This window comes from Centrocercus urophasianus, unplaced genomic scaffold (genome assembly GCF_019232065.1).
Source record: "Centrocercus urophasianus isolate 14NV4802_14NV808 unplaced genomic scaffold, USGS_Curo_1.0 seq_19, whole genome shotgun sequence".
Classification (NCBI taxonomy): Eukaryota; Metazoa; Chordata; class Aves; order Galliformes; family Phasianidae; genus Centrocercus; species Centrocercus urophasianus.
Window position 1 is genome coordinate 18,657,917 of NW_024884744.1, and position 20,322 is coordinate 18,678,238.

The 20,322-nt window shown below is 47.3% G+C and overlaps 1 protein-coding gene across 1 annotated transcript; it reads right to left on the reverse strand.

Moving 5' to 3' along the window:
* Positions 1-3,976: 3,976 nt before the first annotated feature.
* Positions 3,977-20,275, reverse strand: UBE2G2 (ubiquitin conjugating enzyme E2 G2). Its single transcript, XM_042820884.1, has 6 exons — positions 20,171-20,275; positions 15,019-15,054; positions 14,877-14,922; positions 9,666-9,784; positions 7,689-7,829; positions 3,977-5,939 (listed from the first exon to the last, which is right to left on the reverse strand). The coding sequence occupies exons 1-6, from the start codon at positions 20,211-20,213 to the stop codon at positions 5,827-5,829; spliced, it is 498 nt and encodes a 165-aa protein (XP_042676818.1). The 5' UTR covers positions 20,214-20,275; the 3' UTR covers positions 3,977-5,826.
* Between the last annotated feature and the right edge of the window lie 47 nt (positions 20,276-20,322).

Here is a 20,322-nt window from a genome sequence, read left to right on the forward strand (position 1 = left end):
AAGAGGTGGGAGAACAAACCTCATGTGCTTTTGGCGGACAGGGCTGGCTGTACAGCTTGAGGTTGAAGCTGGTGAGGAGAGGGACAGCAACAGCCCCAAAGGGTTTTCACTGTTCTTCAGCTTGGGAACCTGTAGATGATGTGCCCTGGGAAACCAACCTGCATTGTTAAACAAGGGCTTGGAGCACCTATGCCTGTGGCTGTGCTCAGCCCTAGACCCGCTCCTTGTCCCAGCAGCACTGGGAATAGGGCTGCAAAGCTGTTCCTAAGCACACATGCACATTCCTGTGCTCACAAGCAACTGAGAGAGGACAGTCTGAGACAGAGATGTTTGCCTAGTTCCTATGGGTTGTAAATAAAACCATGTGGCAGTGCTGAACAAAACGATCCTTGGACTTCTCCCAAAAAAGTTGGGCCATCCCTGGATGAAGAAAGGTTGAGAAGCATGTCTGTGGACAGCACATTTCAAGCAGAGCCCACATGCAGAGAACAGAGCGAGAAGGGCACCCGCATCACTGCAGGGGTCCTGCTCACAGCCTAATCGCTCCCTGGGTGCTCCAGAGGGACTCACACCAGGTCCTTCACATGGATGATAGAGAAGCCCAGTGAGGATGGAATGCATGGGTTTGCTCCTGGCTGATGCTCCCAGCAAACACGAGAGACAAATCATCACGTGGGAGCAGGCAGAAAACACAGTGCTGGCATCCCCCTTCCTCAGCTCTGCTCTTTCTTCCGAGTCAAGATCCTTTCCCACGTTCCCTGGAGCGGCTGCGGCTCCCCAAGGCCAGCCCACAGAAATCCCCACGCCAGTAAACCTGTCAGCAGCACCCGGCGACTGCGGCTGCCATTAACCCCATCCCCACCTAAAAAACTTCATTCCCAGAAATTTTGGAGGGGTTCTGCCAGGAAAGTTTTGGCGAAGGGCCACATGGATTACAAAAGGCACCATTTTTTAAGAATGCCACTGCAAAATCACAAAGCGCTCCGACTGCAAGCCTTGCTGCCAGCTTCCAGAGGCAATTCTGGTCCCTCCATCCCACCCTGCTGCAGCATCAGCACTCCATGGGCTCCCAGACAGAGCTAGCAGCCTCCTGCCCTACATGGGAAGCTCTCGGTGTTGGCCTAGCAGCAGACAGCCACTGGGTGACAAATGGATGGAGATACCAAAGCAGGGAAGCCCCAGGACTTGTGCCCACATGCCTGGGATGTTCTGTGGCTCTGGGATGTTCCCTGATCCTACACTCACCAGCCCTACAGCAGCCGGAGATTCTCTAACCCAGGCACCAAACCTGGTCAGGGCCACTCTGCTCTGCTGCTGCAAGGAGACACCCTGCCCTGTGCCAAAAAGCAACTCACGGTGCAATTGCACTGCTTTCCCCACGGACAGCTCGTATTATTGTTAGTGATCATTCAGGCTTTGTCAGCTCAAGCTGCCCATGTCTACAGGCCGGTGCCGAGGCACTGCCCGACATGCAAACACACTTCTTGGAAGAAGGCTGAGGGCAGCACGGTGCAGGGGCAGCGCACTCTGCCCACCCGCACAGCTCCTTCTTCTGCAGCATCCGGGGAGGGAAGGGAACAAAGAAGGAGAACAATTGCTATTGTTTCTGCAGACGTTCTCAGGGCTGGTTCCGCTGCTGCCCAGAGACGCTGGCCACACAGAGGCCCTGCTGCGCTTAGAGCTGCACTGATGGCAGCTCCCATCCCTATCCCAACCTGCTCACAGAGCTTAGCATGGAGCGCCAGGAACCCAAGGGCTGGGCAAGCTGGCCACCAGGCAGCATTGGTCTTGAGCTGGCCCGATAGAGAAACCCTACTGGGCCATCCCCCCAGCAGCCAAGCATGTCCCATGCTATGCAGATTCTGCAGGGCCTCCTGGGGCTTGGCTGTACCGCCAGGTCCAGGAGCCTCCTGCAAGAAACGCCCAGTCCTGGAGAGCCGTAGCGCTGGGCAAGCCTTGCCCCCGCATGAGATTTCACCCACCTGAAGTTGTTGTCACGCCAGCCCAAATTTGGGTTGCAATTTGCCAAATTGTTTTGGCATGGGAAAAAAAAAACCTGCTTTGGGGCAAGACAGCTAACCTGGCTGTGGGCGGAGAGACTGCCAGCAGCCGGCCCAGCATCCAAGAGCGTGGGTGCCCCACACCCCCCGGCATGCTGCATCTTGCAGCCTGCTGCTTTGAACCCACCTCCTGCAGCCCCCAGCCTCTCAGCCCACAGGTGCCCAGTTCTGTGCAGTGAGGGGAGGCTGGAGCTCACGCACGGCAGCTGCCCTGTAATAACCCACCGTCCGTATCATTACCATTAATTATATATTAACATACCCCATAATCTGCGTTGCTGCTGCAGTTCCATCCCAGGGTGTGAGCTGCTTTCAAAAGCCACAGTATGGGACTGAGTCAGCACAAATTGTGTCACCTGATTCAGGTAGTGGCGATGGACCCAGTGCTGAGCTCCTTCATCCTGCTGTCAGCCATGGCCTTACTCAGAACAACATGATGCAGTGCCCTACAAGTGGATGGTGCATGGTCAGGAGCCCCAGGAAGAAATACTGCAGGAATTGCTCCTGCAAGTCTGCCCTCCTATTAAACTGCTTTATGTGAGTAAGAAGAGCTCAGTATTTACAGGTCTTGTCGCATAGTTTGCATCTTAAGAACAGTTAAACAACAAACTATGCTGAATCTAACACTCTGTTGTGCACCCCTGATCTGCAGCCAAGGCCACGCTGCAGGTGGCTGTGCCTCTCTGCTCTCCCAGAGGCAGAAGACACACAGCATCCTTCCCAAGACACAACACAGGTCAGAGGAAAGCAAGAACCTTCCAGAGATGCAGAGCTCCATCCTGAAGGCAGCACACCGCCTTCCTTCCATTCACATCCAGCCAAAAAAAAAAAAAAAGAAAAAAAAGCAGGAGAGCACCCTCTTGATTGCTCTGCCCTGGAGCTGCAGCCCTTTCATGTGGTTCCAATGCCTCTCCCGCAGCAGTTTGCACTTTCAAAGAACGGCGTGCAGGCACACACACACAACACAATTACTGAATGGCTTGCATCCCACTGTGTGTGTTCTGACACTGCTCCTTTTGCCAAGAAGAAAAAAAGCACACGCATGTATATGTAGGCATACACAAAGGCTCTCGAAAAGACACTGCTTGCATCTTTACGGCTCTGTTGAGTCTTTACATACAGATAGATAGATATAAGCCTAAGGCAAATATAACCCACAGAAAGAGTTTTTATGTCTTTTTTTTTTTTTTTAATCTTTAATACCTTGCTTGCATGCGTAACACCTGTAGCATTCTGACACTCCCCAAGGAATGTATTTTATAGTAACTGTTGCAGGCAGAAAAAAGGCAACGGCTCAGAAAATTATTGCTACTGGCTAGCATTACACACCTTGCTAGCGTGAGTACTCTTTCAAGGAGAGGATTAAGCTTTCAGGGGAGGCTATTGCAGCATCCAAGTGGCAGCTTTACAAGCAGGAAGGCCAGGGTGTTCCCCAGACAACTGTCTGTGCATGGAAACTCTCAGTGCAGGCTGCGCTGAGCTCTGCTTGAGAGCTCTGTTTTGGGGGCACTGTCCAATTCCTCCTGAGAATCTCCAACTAATTGTCCTTCCCCAACCTGACATCTGCTATCGGCACTCGGGATGATACACAGCAGCTCATGATTCACCTGTTGCCATAACAAGATGTTCCTAAGCCCAGAGACTGAGATCATCACAAAACCTTTGTTAGAGGCAAACTGAGTCACATCTGTTGGCTGCCAGATTTTTAGTTTTCTTTGAAAGATCAAGTGATTGCCATCACTAGAGACAAGATACTCGCCTGGAAAGCCCCAGCAACTGCATCAAGTCTTTCACATCTCTAAAGCATCCCCAGTGTTTTACTCGCATTACCACAAACTCTTCCACTCCATTGGCCCACAGTGAAACTGGACTCTTGACCAGCTGTTTACCCATGAACTTACTCAAATACATTTGCATGTAGTTATCAAAGGAAAAAACATAATCACTTTATTTTCAGAATACAGACTAAATCCCACTGTAAAATAATGAGCAAACACACATGATTAAAACACTTAAAAAGAGCCTCACTTTGCCATGTCTGCTGAACACAGCGTTTGCTCTGCAGTGCACACAGCTCTCCAGCAGCAGCTGAGGTACTTGCAGGAGCTACACTTCATATATTATAACCCCCAAAACCACTGTCATTTTGCATATAAATGCTACATTTTCCTGTATGCCTTGAAATACTAGTTAGGTACAATACTATCTTGTCATCTCTGCTCCCACGTTACGCTGGGTCCACCTTGCACCCTTCCACCAAAGCGACAAGAATTACTTCTACAGGGCTAAGCTCAGCAATACAAACTTGAAAGATGAGAAAAGTGGCAGCCAGCAATCTGCAGCCTGTGAATAAGCAGCATGTGCAGCACGATGTAAATACTGACAAGTTCAACACACACACATATGCACACAATCTCCTCCATTAAGCTTTCTGCACAGCGCAGCTCCTTCCATTCCCAAGCTTCTCCTAGAAAAACAGTCCTTCTCAAACGTAGCTCATTTAAAGCAGCCAACAGAATTTGATTTCACATGCCATCAATGGGCGTTGCTGCTTGTAATAAATTGGAGAGGATTTGGCTTTAAACAAGAGACTCACTTGCAAAGCACAAAGGTCACCAGCGGCTCCCAAGCAGCTTCACAAAGCATTGCAGGTCATCTCCTGCCACCAGAAGTGGCCTACAGCGTTCTGCCCTTTTAAACAAGCATCTTACCATCCTCCAGAGAACAGAACTGAGGTTACCTGCGACTCCTACTTACAGCATTCAGCATAAAGAAGCATTGCAGTCCATTTGACAAAACTCATCGGTGGCAAAGGCTCCTTCACCTGAAAACTGGGTGACCTGGGCTGTGGTGGCAAAGGCCAGCGATGCCTCATTTTCTGAGCGTCCAAATGGCTACAGGAGAGAAGAGCTGACGTAACTGCAGAGATATCTCACATCCCCCATGGAGCAGGAACAACCTCATTGCATTTTCAGGCTGCAGATGACATACCTGGGGGTCACAGCGAACCCTGTATGTATTTAAAAACTCAGTCTTTACGTCTTGCACCTCCAATTGAATGTCATGTTTATACTGAATGTCTTCAAGGACCAATAAAGCAATTCTTGGGCTTTCTTCCAAGCAAACCCTAACTCTAAGGCTCAGTACAAATTCACAGTGTAACGCAGGAGCACCAGCCAGTTGCTGGCAATGACCACGTGGATCTTCAAGTTAGATGGTGCTGAATCACTTCCTATGTTAAACCATTCTGTCTACAACCCTGTTTTATAGCTTCTCTGGTTAACCACTCTTCAAATCAGTTCTGACTGCAAACGCTGTCCTTAACTTAGCTGGTATAATAAAACTAATCATTATTTTCTGCCTACTGGTGTTCCCAATGCAATGCTGCCTATACAAATGCAAAGCTAATTCCTCCAGCAGGTCATCTAACTAAGGCTGTTCTCCAATAGCAGATTGACAGAAGCGGGCTGCAGATTGCAAAGTTTCCAAGCTTTCCATACCATGAAGTGAGGTAGCAACAAAGAGCCTTTCAAACAGCACTGTTCCCATTATTTTCCCCAGCAAAAAAATCCCTTTCCCATACAATTTAGTGAGTAAACTAGAGGCTTCTGTGCAGCAGCGGAAGCAGAAAAGAGATGGCAAATAAATAATGAAGGATAAGAACTAGACCAATAGTTTTGCAAAGTTTTCCTTTTTGGTACCAGCACTGAGCACTGCTCTTTTTCAGGTGGAGAGAAATACAAAACATTTCAGTCTTTTTGTGAGCTTAAAGTCCAAGTGACTTCTGCACAATCTGCTTGGCAATTTTATTAAATTGTTCTCTGTCTTCCCGCCACATCTTGGAGGCATCTACATTGGCTCCACTTTCATCGTTTGGCTCTGAAACGAGAGAGATGGAAAGGTCTGTGGGCAGGCAGGGGACTGAGCAGCATCAACTCATTTCTTCTGCAACGTCTCTGCACCACCTCTTCCCTGTGGCTCTGGTATACTTCCCCTGCTTGACACCATTAAAGGAATTATAGTTGCAGCTGCTGGACTCCCTAACAGTTCCCATTTAACTGATCACAAGAGAGCACTGCAGCAAGGTAGGCTTCAGGCAAGAAACAAGTGGTGGAGAAAGACTGTTTCACTTTGCTGGGGAGCTGAGCCCCAACATGCCGACAGAGTACCACTGTGTGTCAGCAGCAGTGCTGTCAGAGGTCTGTAAAACTGCACAGGGCTCCCTGCTACACATTTGTTCTGGTTCTGTGGCTTCACAAACACAAAGCCCCACAAAGCAGGCCACCCAAACAGGCTCTGCCCCTCTTCTGGATGGTTTGTTCTATTAAAAAAAACAACAAACAAACAACACAAAACTCAACGTAAAATGCTTTCATTTTTGCAATATCTTTCATCTGAGGATTTCAAAGTGCTTTACAAAGTAGACTAAGACCCTGCAACTCAAACACTTCTTTTTGTAGAGAGGTAAGCTGAGGCACGCAACTTTTCAGGTTCATGGTCAGCATGCAGCAGGACAACTGTCACGGGATTATACAAGCCACTCCAAACATACTCTACTCATTTTGCTTCCCATTCTGGTCCAAATACACAACTCTACACCACCCTTAAAACCCAGCAGTCAGGATAGATGCACAAGACACTCCGTTTGGTAAATTCAGGTTTGCTCAGTTGGCAGATCCACAGCTGAGAGCTTGCCAGCAGCCTGGAGGAAGATGACAATTGATGTTTTACACTAAGTCCTCCAAAAGCCATGGGGAAAACAGGATCAGAGAACAAGGGAGACCATATGATTCCCCTGTAGAGCAGTCTAGGTAAGGTTGTACAACAAGCCATGTTCCTGGAGGGCACAGGGAGCCCAACGAGGCACTGGTCTTTGGACAGATTCCATCAGCAGGTTGCTATTTTGAAGTTGACACAGTCACAGATAAGAATCTTTTGCATGTTCTTTGATCAGCTTTGCTGCTTCTAAAACCTAAACCTTCATCATTCCAAACTGATTCTTGGGGACACGCTTCTGCCTTCTCAGGCAGTTCAAAGCACTGTCCACAACGTGCAAAATATCCGTCAGGAAGATGAGCATGAGAGATCTGATCCATAGTTCTTGCAGGATTTAAAGTAAGAAGTTGCACTGACTGTTTTCACCACACTCTGCTTCTCAAGAAGGCTTCCTTTATATCAGAGATGGCAGAATGGGGTGCATTTCCCAGGCTGCCAAACAAACAGAAATCAGGGAAACTGGCTGGGAATAGAGGCCACGGACTCCTATCTAGCATACTGTTTTATCTGCCTCTTAATCCTTCAGTTGCTAAAACCAAATCCATTACTGCTTTGTGCAAGAGCAGCTGAACTTCAGGACCCATTACCTGACCATCACCCTGTGCCTGGCTGCTGCTGACCAGAAGGAACACAGTGCAGTTGTCAGAAAGCTGGAAACCCATTTACTAATTCAGGTTTTTTTTTTTTTCCCCAACTATTTTAAGAAAATTGGTTTATTGATAAATAAATATTAGGGCTTTAAATACTCTGATTGCTGCCAAGTAGCTTAAGTGCAAAAATGCAAGGAGAAGCTTTAGCTATGTATCAAGCAGAAGCTAGCTGAGCTCCTGCTAATAAAACCCCAGCCCTTACCTGCCAGCATGCTAACGACAGACAAGAGGATCTTTTCCACACTCTGCACAGGACTCCACCGCTCAGCACTGCTCTCATATCCCATGGGATCATCCCCAGGAGCGTGAAGAATAGAGATGCAAACTCTCCCATCTGGGTAAACTGTGCAAGAAGTACAGGGGATTAACTGTTATTCTAAGGAAACACTTGGCTCTTCTAGATATTTCAGGCTTTGCCTACGTATGACTGATACAGACTCAGTTTAAAATTTCCTGTTGCAGAAAACCTAAAGACAAAAATCTGATAAAACTTCTCAAAAACAAATTTACAAATCATCTTCCCCAAGGAAAGCTTGCTGGAAGCACTCAGATCACTTAGCAACCAACAAGAGGTTCCTTGGAAAAGTAAGAGCTGCAGCCTGGTGGAACAAGCCCAGCATTAGTGCACAGCCAAGTAGGTCTAGTCCTACTTAAATCTAGTCCTGCTTAAATTACAGGGTAACAGTCCTACATCACTGAATGCATGCTGGAGTCCTCCATTGGACCATGACAGTAAAAAAGAATAAAGCAAACTTCTCTGCTGCTTGTGACCTTGAATTTTCATTAACATGACCCAGCATCATGGAAATGCCCACGTGTAGCTGAGTCAGGCTGCTTGGGCCTCCAGCAGCCCACCCCCTCCTGGCTATGCTGCTTTCCGTGGCACAAATCAGCTCCTAGCACAGATCTGCAAGCCAAGCCCAGAGCTAGAATCACAGCATACTGCATGGATGCAGATCTGCCCCAGCAAGAAGTCTGGGTGAATAAGTCCAGCTGGAGCAACAAAGTGATTTGGCCATGCAGTTTCCATATGCTGACAGCTGCTGCAGATGTCAGAGCTGCAAAGGTGACATTGAATTGCCTCAGGCACTTGTGCACAGTTCTGTGCTGTCATGTGCAAACATGTGCCCCCCACATGAGAACAAAAATATGGGCTTGTCTGTGGATTAAATGGGCAAGAATGTGTGTCAGTAGTGCTTTGGGAAGAGAAAAGTAAAGGGACTTCAAGTAAATGCAAAATTCCTTGGAATAAGATAATAAATAAATAGCTTCCCAGCGGAGACTAAGAGTCGCATTGTACGAGTGTCAGAATGCCAGCTGAGAAGGAAACCCTAGGCAGCAGGGCAGTGTTTGCTGCTTATTGTTCTCAAGTGGCAGAGGCCTAATAGCCTCAAACATGGGACCAGCTCATCAAATCTGGGTGATGACAACAATCTCATCACAATCCATGCTGATTTGGTAGATGCATTCACAATTGTACAGCAAATGCCAGGACTGACTCCAGAAAGTCGTGCTCTGGGTTGGAAGGAGCTTTAAGGTTTTTATCAGTCCAAAGAAAAAAGTTGTACTCATTGTTACTTCAATTCCTTCCTCTTAAGTCCCAAGAGACATAAAGCTGAGACATTGTCCGCTCTGGATTTGCAGCAAAAAGGCCAGCAAAGTCTTGAGTATTGAGGCCTACAGATGTACCAGCTGCATGGACAGAGCACCCTGGACTTCAGAAAGATCACGCCTTTGCTAAATGGGGAAACAAAGTCATGCTGCCAACTAAAGCTGCATCCAGACTTTGGTCAATATGAATAAATTTTCACCTAAAACAAAACTACTTAAAATACAAACCACAGAGCAACACTGGAAAGAGTCTGTATTGTTTTACTAAATCTTACATCGTGTACAAAACACTTGTGTTTGTTTATGAAGTAGTTACAAGTATTCCTGGAATGATCTTCAAGGCAGTGGAACTGTTGGGATCTATTGGGCTGTTTAACATCATAAGGTGTGTAAGGACTAATGTGACAAAGAGAGAGCGATCCTAGCAAAGAGCAGCACTGCTGTGTAGCTGCTCACGCCTACAGACAGGGAGAGCACCATTCATCCCTGAGCCAGGATGCCTGCTCTCTGTCAGCAGAAGCTGTTTGTTTATGGTGTAAAAGCCCCCTGCTCCCCATGCAGCACTCACTGTTTGGATGGAACATCTCACACGTGAACCTCATCTTTGGAGGACTTAGAGGATAGTCAAGTGGGAAGCTCAGAACAGCAGGGAAAACCCCGTACTCGAAACAGGTATCTTCAGGACCCCTAGAAAGAGACAAAAAGAGATTCACCTGAGTTATGTGTATTTCTTTCACCAGCTTCTTGTCTAATGAGACGTCTTAGGTTGGCGTTATATCATCTACTCCAGAATACTAAGAGTTAAAATGCTCTCATCCCACATCTCATAAACTTAAATCCAAATTTGGGGTTTGGGAGGGAATGGGGGAAAAAAAAAATACAGAAAAAAAAAAAAAATCAAAGCTTGCACACTAAATTACTAGGAAGGTCACAACATGGCTTAATTAGCAGGGTGTGTCTGGCTATAATTGGAGTATCTGGCTCCAAGGCATGTTCCAGGATTTGAGTGTCTGCACGTCAAGAGAAGGCAGAGGCAGGTGTGGGACTCCCGTGCCTTTGAAGATGCTGTTAGGCTGCAGAGACAGAGATGTCAAATGCTGTAGCTCAAAAAGAGCTTATAAAGCCTAGGAGGATTCCAACAGCCAGTATCGAGTGCAACCACACCGTGTTTTGGATAAAAATAAAAACGCAGCCCAGGGACCAAAACTGCCAGATGCAGGACAGCCCCATGCTTTGCAGACTTCAGGCATTTAGCTTTCCCTCCCTCAAATGTATGCAGAGAAGAAATAACTTCATCAAGGCTCCTGCAGAAACATTTCCTTCTTGTGTTCAGCATCCAGTTCAAAGCACAATCAGGTGAGCATACAGCTATTTTATCCTCTCTACACAAAACGTTTTTGGAAGGTAAGCAAAAAAGTTTACTTGACATGATTTATTCCAACTAGATGAACTCCCTGGAAGTTATAAAACAAACTCCATCTCCCCTGATTGGCAAGATCAGGGAAAAGGCTTCGTCACTTAATGTCTCAGCCAAGGAAACCTCCTGTCTTCACCAGACAGCTTTTGAAATGAGGATTCTATTGCCTGGGAAGAAAGATTTAGGAATATATTTGTGCCTCCCAACCCACCAACATGTTCTCCATGCCAGAAGGAACAAAAAAATCTCAAAGCCAAATGGTCAAAAGCTTCATCCAGTTCAGATTACATTGGTGATCTACAGAAAAAGAAAATGGAGGCAGGCAAAACCTAAAGCCCCACAGAGGGTCACTGCTAAACTCTGCAATTCAGAAGGCTTGGCTGACAGATAAACACAAGACCTCAAGTGCTTTAAACCTGAACATTGGCTCAGGTGAGATTAGAGAAATGCAGCTATGCAGGATGAGCTGAAGCATCTCAACCACGTATGCTCCCTTTCTGTCTTCTCCTTAAATTTAGTCAGGATTCAATATTCACATCTGAGGGCAAAATGAATGCATTTTTTCACAAGTATTTTAATTCCAGCTGCATTTTCAAGGCTTATTGTTGAACTTCTAAGAGTATGTACATACAAGCATTGAAAAGCTGGTGGGTGTCTTCTGTTCTGAGAGCAAACACACAGCCTTAAGGGCTCTTCTGTCAAATACATTAACCCAACATGCTCCATTTTAGGCCCTGCATTAAGGGAGCACACTGCTTTTGTTTCAGCCATTCACTGCTGCCAGGGTCAACTTCAAAGAAATTATTTAAGTTAATCCAACACAGCGTTTGCAACTACAAAACACACTGAAGACCACAACGGTTAAACTTGCTGCTTTCAGTTCTAAAAGGATTATCAGCAGGGCCAGCAAGGCAAAACACACAGCCCTTCTGCAGCCACACTGCCTGCTCCGTAGGAATTTCACAGCACATCACATTTTCAGGACCTCTGTGCCTTCTGCAGGGATTTTTCCTGAGCTTCTCCCTCTGATAAGGATTTCCCCAGGAAAAGCTCAGAGCACAGCAGTGGCATCCTCCCCATTGAGCCGACAGGCCAGCAAACATCCCTTTTCCCATGGGATGCCCTTCTGCAAATTCTCTGCTAGAGTCAGAGGGAACTTGTCACCTGCAAGTGATACATCTGACTCAGCACTGCGATCTAACCAGCCTTCCTTATCCTCTGCCTGCATTTGTTTCTTTCCTTCCTGTCTTGCTCCCAGCAGCTATGGCAAAGACATCAATACGAATTCCAGAAGTTAACAAAAAGTTGCACTATGCTTGCAGTGCCTGTGCTAAATGTAACTATGCTGACTCCAGAGCAGAAAAAATCATGCCAGGAACAATTCCTGCCATACAAGACATAATGTGAGATTCTGAACTCTGTGAGCTTGATGTTATTTAGGCACGGGAAAAAAAACCCAAGGGCAGTGCCTGCCAAAATAGGAGGGAAAATTGAAGCGATAACAGCAATTAATGCCATAACCATGGCTTCAAGTACATTTGTAAGTGGTTCCTCAAAAAGGGGGCGAAAAAAGACCAAACCCCACAGTCATCAGATGCTGAAAAGGGGAATTCCATGCTAGAGGACAAAACTTGGTCTTGAAATGTTAAATTCATGAGCTTGCATAACATAACAGCCTGTCAGACCTCACGCAGTGTCAAGCTGATAAACTCCATTGACGTGCTGGGGCTATTTATCACCAGGAATGAGGTTCCCAGCTGCAAAGGTTTGGTCTTTGTAAATACTCCCAGTCAGCTACTGTTTGATGCCTTATCAGAAGGGCACACTGAACACCAGGCTGTAAGCTTTCACTGTTCAGAAAAATTACCACGTTGTATTTCAACCTACAGCTCTAATCCATAAGCATAAGAACTGTCCTATCATTCAGCCACGTCAATGCAGAATGTTTATGCTCAGCATTTATCCAGCACTGCTGCTGCAGGCAAGAACATCAGGAATACAAACAGTATTGTTACTTATTATATTAGAAGAAAGCCTTTTAAAACAATCTCTGGGCCAAGCTTCCAAGCACTCTCTGTAACATCACCCAGACCCCCTACAGACTGATAGATGGGCAACATCCTCTCCTCTTAACTCTCTTTTTCTTCAGTTTTGTTTGTGATGATGTACTCTAGCTTTCTCAAAAGCGTGTGGAGAGAAGAATATTTTGCTCTCTTTTCATCACTGCAGCACTTATCTACATTTTGCATTTCATCCTTCTCAAATGTAAGTCAGCCTTACTTTTAATCACCTCATCTGCACTTCTTTCAATCCCACAGTCTCACACAGCACATTTGAGATTACAAAACACTCAAGAAGATTATCACAAACATAAACAAGTCGTGTAGCTGTACTCAAACATGTTTACCAATAGAGTATTGTAAAGAGATTAAAGTAACCAGACGTGCTTAGGGTAAACTTGTTTCTATTGTACCACAGCTTCAGAATTTAGCAGATCTTAGAATATGATTTTATAATGACACACACACAATTCAGAAACTAAAAGCACCTCCGCCTCTCATTTAGCGCTGACAAAAGACCTGAAGCTCAACACTCAGCACTTTAAAGGGCTTGCAAGTTTGCAAGCAGACCCTCTGCTGCTTAAGCATTTGTTAGGAGAAACAACAGAAAAAAAGATATTTTCTAGGTAATAAATCAAATAAAGAAGTATCCTGTGTGCCCCCCATGAAAGCTGTCATCAACCACAAAATCTCTGTTACTAGAAAGTAGTGATGGACAGGAATTTCCTTCCACATTCCAAGAGCAATAAATCCTCTGGGGTTTCTAAACACCAAGAGAGCTTTCTGAGCTGGCAGTAGGTACATCACAAAACACATGTTTTAGAGAAGTGGTAACTGTCCCACTTACAGAAAGAAGAGTAAGATTCCACGGTTGCCTAAGGTGACAGGTTTTGACTGTAGTCATCTACCTAATTCCATGACTGGTGTTTATCTTCAAGAGACTGAGCTCCCAGGAGGTGCAACCTGTTCATCACAGGATGCCCTGCTGCAAGCAGCTCTGTGTCAACCCACAATCGAGCAGTGGTAATCCAAATCTCTACCAAGGATTAAAATAACTTAGAGCCTCGTGCTTGCAAGAAAGCAGGATCACCCCCGCAGCTCGTACAGAATAGGTGATACGCTACAGCTTGATAGGAATGGCATTGTTTGTGTGCCAGCTGCTTTTCCACCCTTGGACAACACTGTCCAAGGGGTCACGCACCACGAGGAGCCGTGCTGAAAGCCTGCCCTGTGCCCAGCCCCAAACAGGGACAGCAAACACTGCTCCTACCAAAGAGCACAAGAAATGCAGTGTGGATTAGCCCTACCGACAGGTTATCAGCTGCAGGACTGGAACTTCCTCATCTCACTGTTACGTGTCACGTGTATCAACTGTCAGACCTGTTCCTTCCCCTTCAACAACTCTGTAGAACTTTTATCTTGTAAAAATCACCAGGCACCCAGAACTCCCCAAAGAAGGATGCAGACAGCATGAGTAAAGCAGTAGAAGCGAGAGAGGACTTGTAGGCTGCTGGGTATGATCCTGTCTTTTCAAGGTAACTTCAGCTGTGAACAACTGTACCCATCAGCCCAGGAGCAGAAGGATGCAGCCTTGGAAGAAGGCTGTCAGCCCCCAAAATACAGCAGAGTGATCAGAGCTGTTCACCAGCAGAAGGGTTCTACAAGGAACCACCACACCCAACATCTCCTCAAGAGCAGCTGTTCCATGAAATGTAAAGAATTTGAAAAGATTTTCAAAGCGTTGTTTTGCTGTTGTGTTTTTTGTTTGTTGGTTGGTTTTTTAATTTCAGTGCTAGCTCAAATCAATCCTCTTTCAATTTTCCTACAAAGAATTTGAATAGTAAGTCAACTAATTTTAGACAATGATTTTTTTTCTCCTATCTCTGATGCTCTATCTGGCCATTTTGTTCCCCTTAAAACTTGAGGAAACCTGTCCTGTATTTGCAGTTGAGCAATGTTTGTGTGATCTACAAGCAATTCATGGTTTCCTGCAATGCTTGTATACACAATATATCCAGTGGAGCCTGAATGATGACTCTTGTAAAATCTGCAAGTTACATGCCAAATGTTTCTTATTATGGCACCTGCATGACAAATCATCACTTCAGCTGCCCCGTCACACTGTTTAAATTCCAAATATAATTTCCAGTTTGAATCAGAAAAGAAGTTTCCAGCCAGAGATAGGCCAAAGTCAATGTAATGCAAAACTAGGAAAGATGTTTTTTTAAATATTCTTGTTCTCCCAGAAGGTACTCATAGAGCACAAGAGCTGTTTTCAGAAAAAGAGGCAATATTGACTCACATAATCAGAGCTTCCCACTCAAAGAAGTTTTCCTCGTTCATAGGACCTAAGAGGAAAAAAAAAACAAAACATGAAACGATGCTCAGAGAAGTCAGAAAGTAAGGCTCCAACTTCACAGTACACAAGCTGGTTAGCATCTCACCTGCTACTATCCCTTCTGGTGGGTTCAGGGTCAGTTCTATAAAAGAAAAAGGACAAGGAATGTTAACACAGCCTGAGGAAAGCACAGGAGGAATCTTCTGGCTTTGCTTTTCTGGGCAAGGTTTGCCATCCAGGAGGTCAATGCAAGACAATTTTCTAAGCAAAATGACTGCAGAATCATGGAACGGTTTGGGTTGGAAGGGACCTTAAACACCATCAAGTTCCACCTCCCTGCCCTTCAGGTGGGGCTTCACGAGGGCAGAGAGGAGGGCGCTGCCCCCCAACCTGCTGGCCATGCTGCTTTTAATGCAGCCCAGCATGCAGTTGGCCTTCAGGGCTGCAAGCACACACTGTCCCAAAACAGACCCAAGGGACAGCACATGGACATGGAGCTTCTGACCACAGCAGTGAGTGCAACCATCCAGCTAACTCATCCTCCACTGAGCAGTCCATCCATCACATCCATTTCTCTCTGTTTTAGAGACAAGGACATTGCCTGAGGTCCTGTGCTTTTTCAAGATCTCAAAGCTTGCCTTCCCAGTGGAAGAAAACTGGGAAGGAAGGCAAAAAAAATCCCTTTTCACAAGCATGGGGCACTGTGCTACTGGGTATAAAGGTATACACTCAACAAACAGGTTGTACTGCTACAGCCTATTTGCACCAACTTAGACTTCACAGCACTCCACACAAAACCCAAAACAACACTAAAAGGTGAAGGAGCAGAAGCAAAGAGATAATGACAAGTGCCTCTGTGCAGACCTAAACCATCTCGCCCCGTGTGGCCTGGGAAGTGCAAGCTGAAAAGAGACAACAGCACAGCTGTGGATGCACACAGAATGCTGACTGACACTCTTGCTCTGTATAGGAAATGGATGCAATTCCCAATTCATCAGTGAACTTCTACCAGCAACTCACACCATGCAAACACCAACCACAGAGCACCACACGCGTTCTGCAACCTGAAAACAAGCAGCAACGCATCACCAGGGAAGATGAAAAGCCATGAAGGGCCGCATGAGAGATTAACCTAATTCCTGCTAGGCTGTAAGCGAGAGCTGTGGGTAACACTGCACAAACCAGAGCACAGATCTGTGTCTCAAAGTGGTGATGGATTCAAAAGCCATTGAGATACGCTGGCAGGAAAGACAGCAAAACCCTCCGGCTCACTGAGATTGCCATCAGCTTCGGCAAAGATTCAAGTTCAAAAGAAGAGCAGCAGATGGAGGTCAGTCCCAGGGCTGAACACATCCTGAACACCAGAACAGGGACATTACAGAGTGGCTTTTTCCAGCTTGACAGTGGGTCTGCAGCAGCTCTGCTTGTAGATGGTTCTAGGCAGATGGAGGTGTCAAACCTGGGAACTCCTGGAGCTGTTTCAACCCATACTGGGGCTCTTTCTTTAAGGGAAAACAAACAAGACCCCACAGTTCTGCTATTTCCCACAATTTCCCCTGAAAATCCAGGGAGCTCTGATATTTCAGACCCTGTGCTGGTGGGGCTGGACGTATGGCAGCTGTGCTAAGGTATTCTGTGCAGCTCTCCAAGCAAAGCTGGGTGCTGGGAATCATGAGGCAAAACCCCAGAGCAAGGAACCTGCAAGGCGATGGAAGCTCACTTCTTCACTTCTCCCTGCTCACCTCTCCCCTTGGACACCAGTCAGAGGCTTCCAGTCAGAGGTTTCCATCCTGAAGGACCAGGCAAGGCAGTAACCGGACAGTGAACGGGCACAGGAGCTTTGATTTGGAGGAGATACTTAGGAAGAAGAAAGGCCTTTCAGACATGGATAGTCACATCCTACTGTATGGTTTGTCTAGAACCACTCTAAAGGAAACGGGGTGCACTGCATTCAAGAGCTGCAAAGCACGAGCTGCCAGAACTGGCGTGGCAGCAGCTGCTTCAGTCCCACTGCAGCTTCCAAAATAGAAATCAAAATAGGACAAACACCCAATCAGCAGGATTCTGCTGGAGGCCTCTGAGAGGCTGGAGGATGAAAGGCAACGTGGCAAGGAGGAGAAAATGGAAATTCAGAAAAGGAATGCTAACAAAAAAAAAAAAGGTTTTGAAGAGGCAAACAAAAAGGCAAACAAAGGAGCAGAGAGGCTCAAGAAAAAGCTGAGGCTGGCAGGTAAAGGCACCGGGCATTCACACCCCAGAGGAGCTGCCCTGGAGTGTCCCAGGAGCCTGGGTGGCTGCAGGCCCTCTGCCACGCACATATGGCGAGTGCATGTGGGAGCAGCCCATGGCAGGCAGCCCACCAGCTGCCTCAGAACAATGCCTCTCTTCAGCACTGGGAGCACTTGGAGCAGTTGAAGCTTTGCATCCTGCACAAGGCATCCCATTCGATTTGCACGGCGGTCGTGCTGCACACAGTCAGGGGATTTGCTTCCAAATGCAAACACAATGAAGTCCCAGCTTGCAGCAGAGGAGCTAAGCCTTGTTTTAAAGCTTTGCTCTTAAGGCGAGACCGAATGAAAGGGAAAAGCCGGCACAACCAAAGTGCGGCGCTTCTGCTGGGAACATGGCACAGATTTGGGTGCACACAGGCTCAGTGCATCCGTTTCCATTTCACTGCCCCACCCCTGCTGCTCTGCATGATGCAGATCTGCCTTCTCCAAACCTCCTGGCTTTAACCCTGTGCTGCCCCCAGCGATACCTGCCAGGGTTACAACCCACCACTCAGGCACCTCTTTGCTTTTCTGTAAGGTGCATAAAACCAAACACTGCACGTCCTGTGCACCTACAGCTTCGACTGAGTGTTTCCCAAGTAGCCCCTTTTAGATTGAAAACAGACAAGATACCTTCAAGAGCACGCAGCAAGGAAATGATAAAGGCAGAAACAGCGGGTTTCCTTCCCTTAAGTCTCACAAGCATAAGCTCCTATTGAGAGATACATTTTAGGCTTTAATACTGTTAAATATTCTAAACTGAGATTTTAACAAACATATACACCAGCAGGAATTACATGCTTTTTAAATCTGATTTTTGAAAGCTTTATCTACGTGAGTATAAAAACACTTCAACACAGGAGACAGCAAACAGACGTCAGCCTCCAAACATGCAAACTAAGCTCTAAATGAGGACAAAAACGAAATGAATCTTGCTGGTGCTCACAGCCACCTTCCCTTCAGCTTCACCTGGATGGGAAAACATTGCCATTTCACAGCACCCCCCAGAAGGAAGTAATGCTTTTCTGCTCCAACAGGTTGAAAGCTCACACAGCATCAAGCATTTTTCACATACGGTAACAACAAACTGATTTAAACATGCACACACACACAGAAAATTAACAGTCAAAACTTATTAAAGAAAAAAAAAAGCAGGAAAGGAAAGAATCAGCAATCTGGTAAACAAAATGTAACCACCAGCAAGGCACCGACTGCCAAACATCTCTATCACAACCACAAAGGGAAGAGGAGAGAAAGAAGGAAGAAAACTTCAACAGAGCAGAACAAATTCTGCAAGGCTGCAGCTTGGCAGCCTGTTGGGAAGCAGCAGGGAGGGGCTGGGCTGTTTGGTGGTGAAGCTGGACGAGAGCACCCACCAAATACACGACCCCAGCCATGAAAACAGCACAGGGCCACGCAGGCGACCACAGGAACTGAAAGCTCTACTTTACTTCTGGAATTCAGGTGTGCAGAAGAAATACTGTGCCCTCAGCCACACTGCATTATTTTGCCTTTCACAACGCTCTATCCGACTACTGTTGGGAAAGCGTAAGAGAGGATAATAAACAAGATGGTATCTCAGGTCACATCGAGTGCTGTATCAGGACAGCATGCAAAGAAGATTCATGGGGTGCCAGCCTGGAGCATTAAGTAACTTCCTTTTCAAGGTTCTTTAGTTAGTATCAGTTTTCTCTTAGCAATTCATTCGTGTATGGCATTAAGATCGTGGAGCTTCCCAGTACCAAAGTACTGGGAGCTAGAAGTACTTCAGAAGTACTTCAAAGACAGGGGACTCACACAGGAGAGCAGAAAGGAGCAGAGACCAGTCCTGCTGTGGCTGGTTTTGGGGTCAGCACTTTGTGGTGACAACAGAGAAAAGTAGTGTGTCTAGGACACCACGTCAGCAGGCCAGGGCTGACTGTCATCATCAGATAGGTTAGAGCTCATGCCCTGCGGGATGTCCCAGGACCAAGCACAGGGTCTGAAAACGTGTACTCAGAAATACTGTTTGGTACAGACTGAAGCCACCAAGGCAAAGTGAGAACCAGCTCCACATCCCTGAAGAGCAAACAGCCTCCATATAGAATGAAGCAGGCAGCCAGTTCTTGTGTCCAGTCCTTACAGCTCAACAACATCCTCCACCCAACAAACAGTGGGTTTTCCCCTATCCTGTTGCCTTTTGTTATGTAAAAAGCTGGAAAATGACAGACCAAAACCAACTAAACAAAAAGCAAACTGCCTATCTCTCAAAAGAAAGCCACTTTTGGTCAACTCATGGAAGCAGGCTGTTTGTGCTGGCAGAAACACCCAGCAGCTCTCGAGTTCGGCAGAGGCTCCCGGCTCCCTCTGGCGGGGCGAGAGCAGCAGTGCCTCCCCTGGCCCCGCTGTCTGCTAGCCACAGCTCATCCAACTTTTACGCAAACAAGTCGAGGTCATTCCTCAGTAAGATGTATTTAAATGCATCCACCAGCTGCGCACACGTTCACCTTTTTGAGTCGTTTTGGGTTTTGTGTTAAGATGTCGGTAAGTCGTGCTCGCTGCCGTGGAGCTGTGCCGTGCCCACCGCCCCGTGCTGCACAACCTCTCCCTGCCCCCAGCCGCCCCTCCTCAACGCAGCTCCACGCCGTTCCCTCAGCGCACAGCTCGGCGCTGCCCAACCGCTCCCCGTGAGGAGTTGCAGCCGCCACGAGGGCTCCGCTCAGCTCCCGTGCTCTGGGCCGAACAAACCACAGCCCTCAGCACTGCTCACACACACGCCGTGTCCACAGACCCTTCCCCACCTCCGCATCTCTGAACCCTCTATCGCAGCCGCTATTCGGAGATCAGCCCCACAGCCGTCCCCGCCTCACAGCCCCTCTCGGCCCCAGGCAGCCTACAGGCACTGAGGCCGCCCCCCCTCCCGCAAGACCCCCAGCCCCACAGCCAGCCCTCTCCCGAGCCCTGCGCCCCACACAGCTCGCAGCACCACGGCCCGGCCTCGCTACTCACGCTTGTATTCAGCCATCAGCCGCTTGAGCGCTGTGCCCGCCATAGCACGGCCCGCAGCGCCCCGGCCCCGCGCCGCTTCCGGGCGGGCTGGCGGGGAGGAAGAGGATAGGGGGCGCGCTAGCGCTCCGCCTCTATGGTGCGAGCCGAGTCCT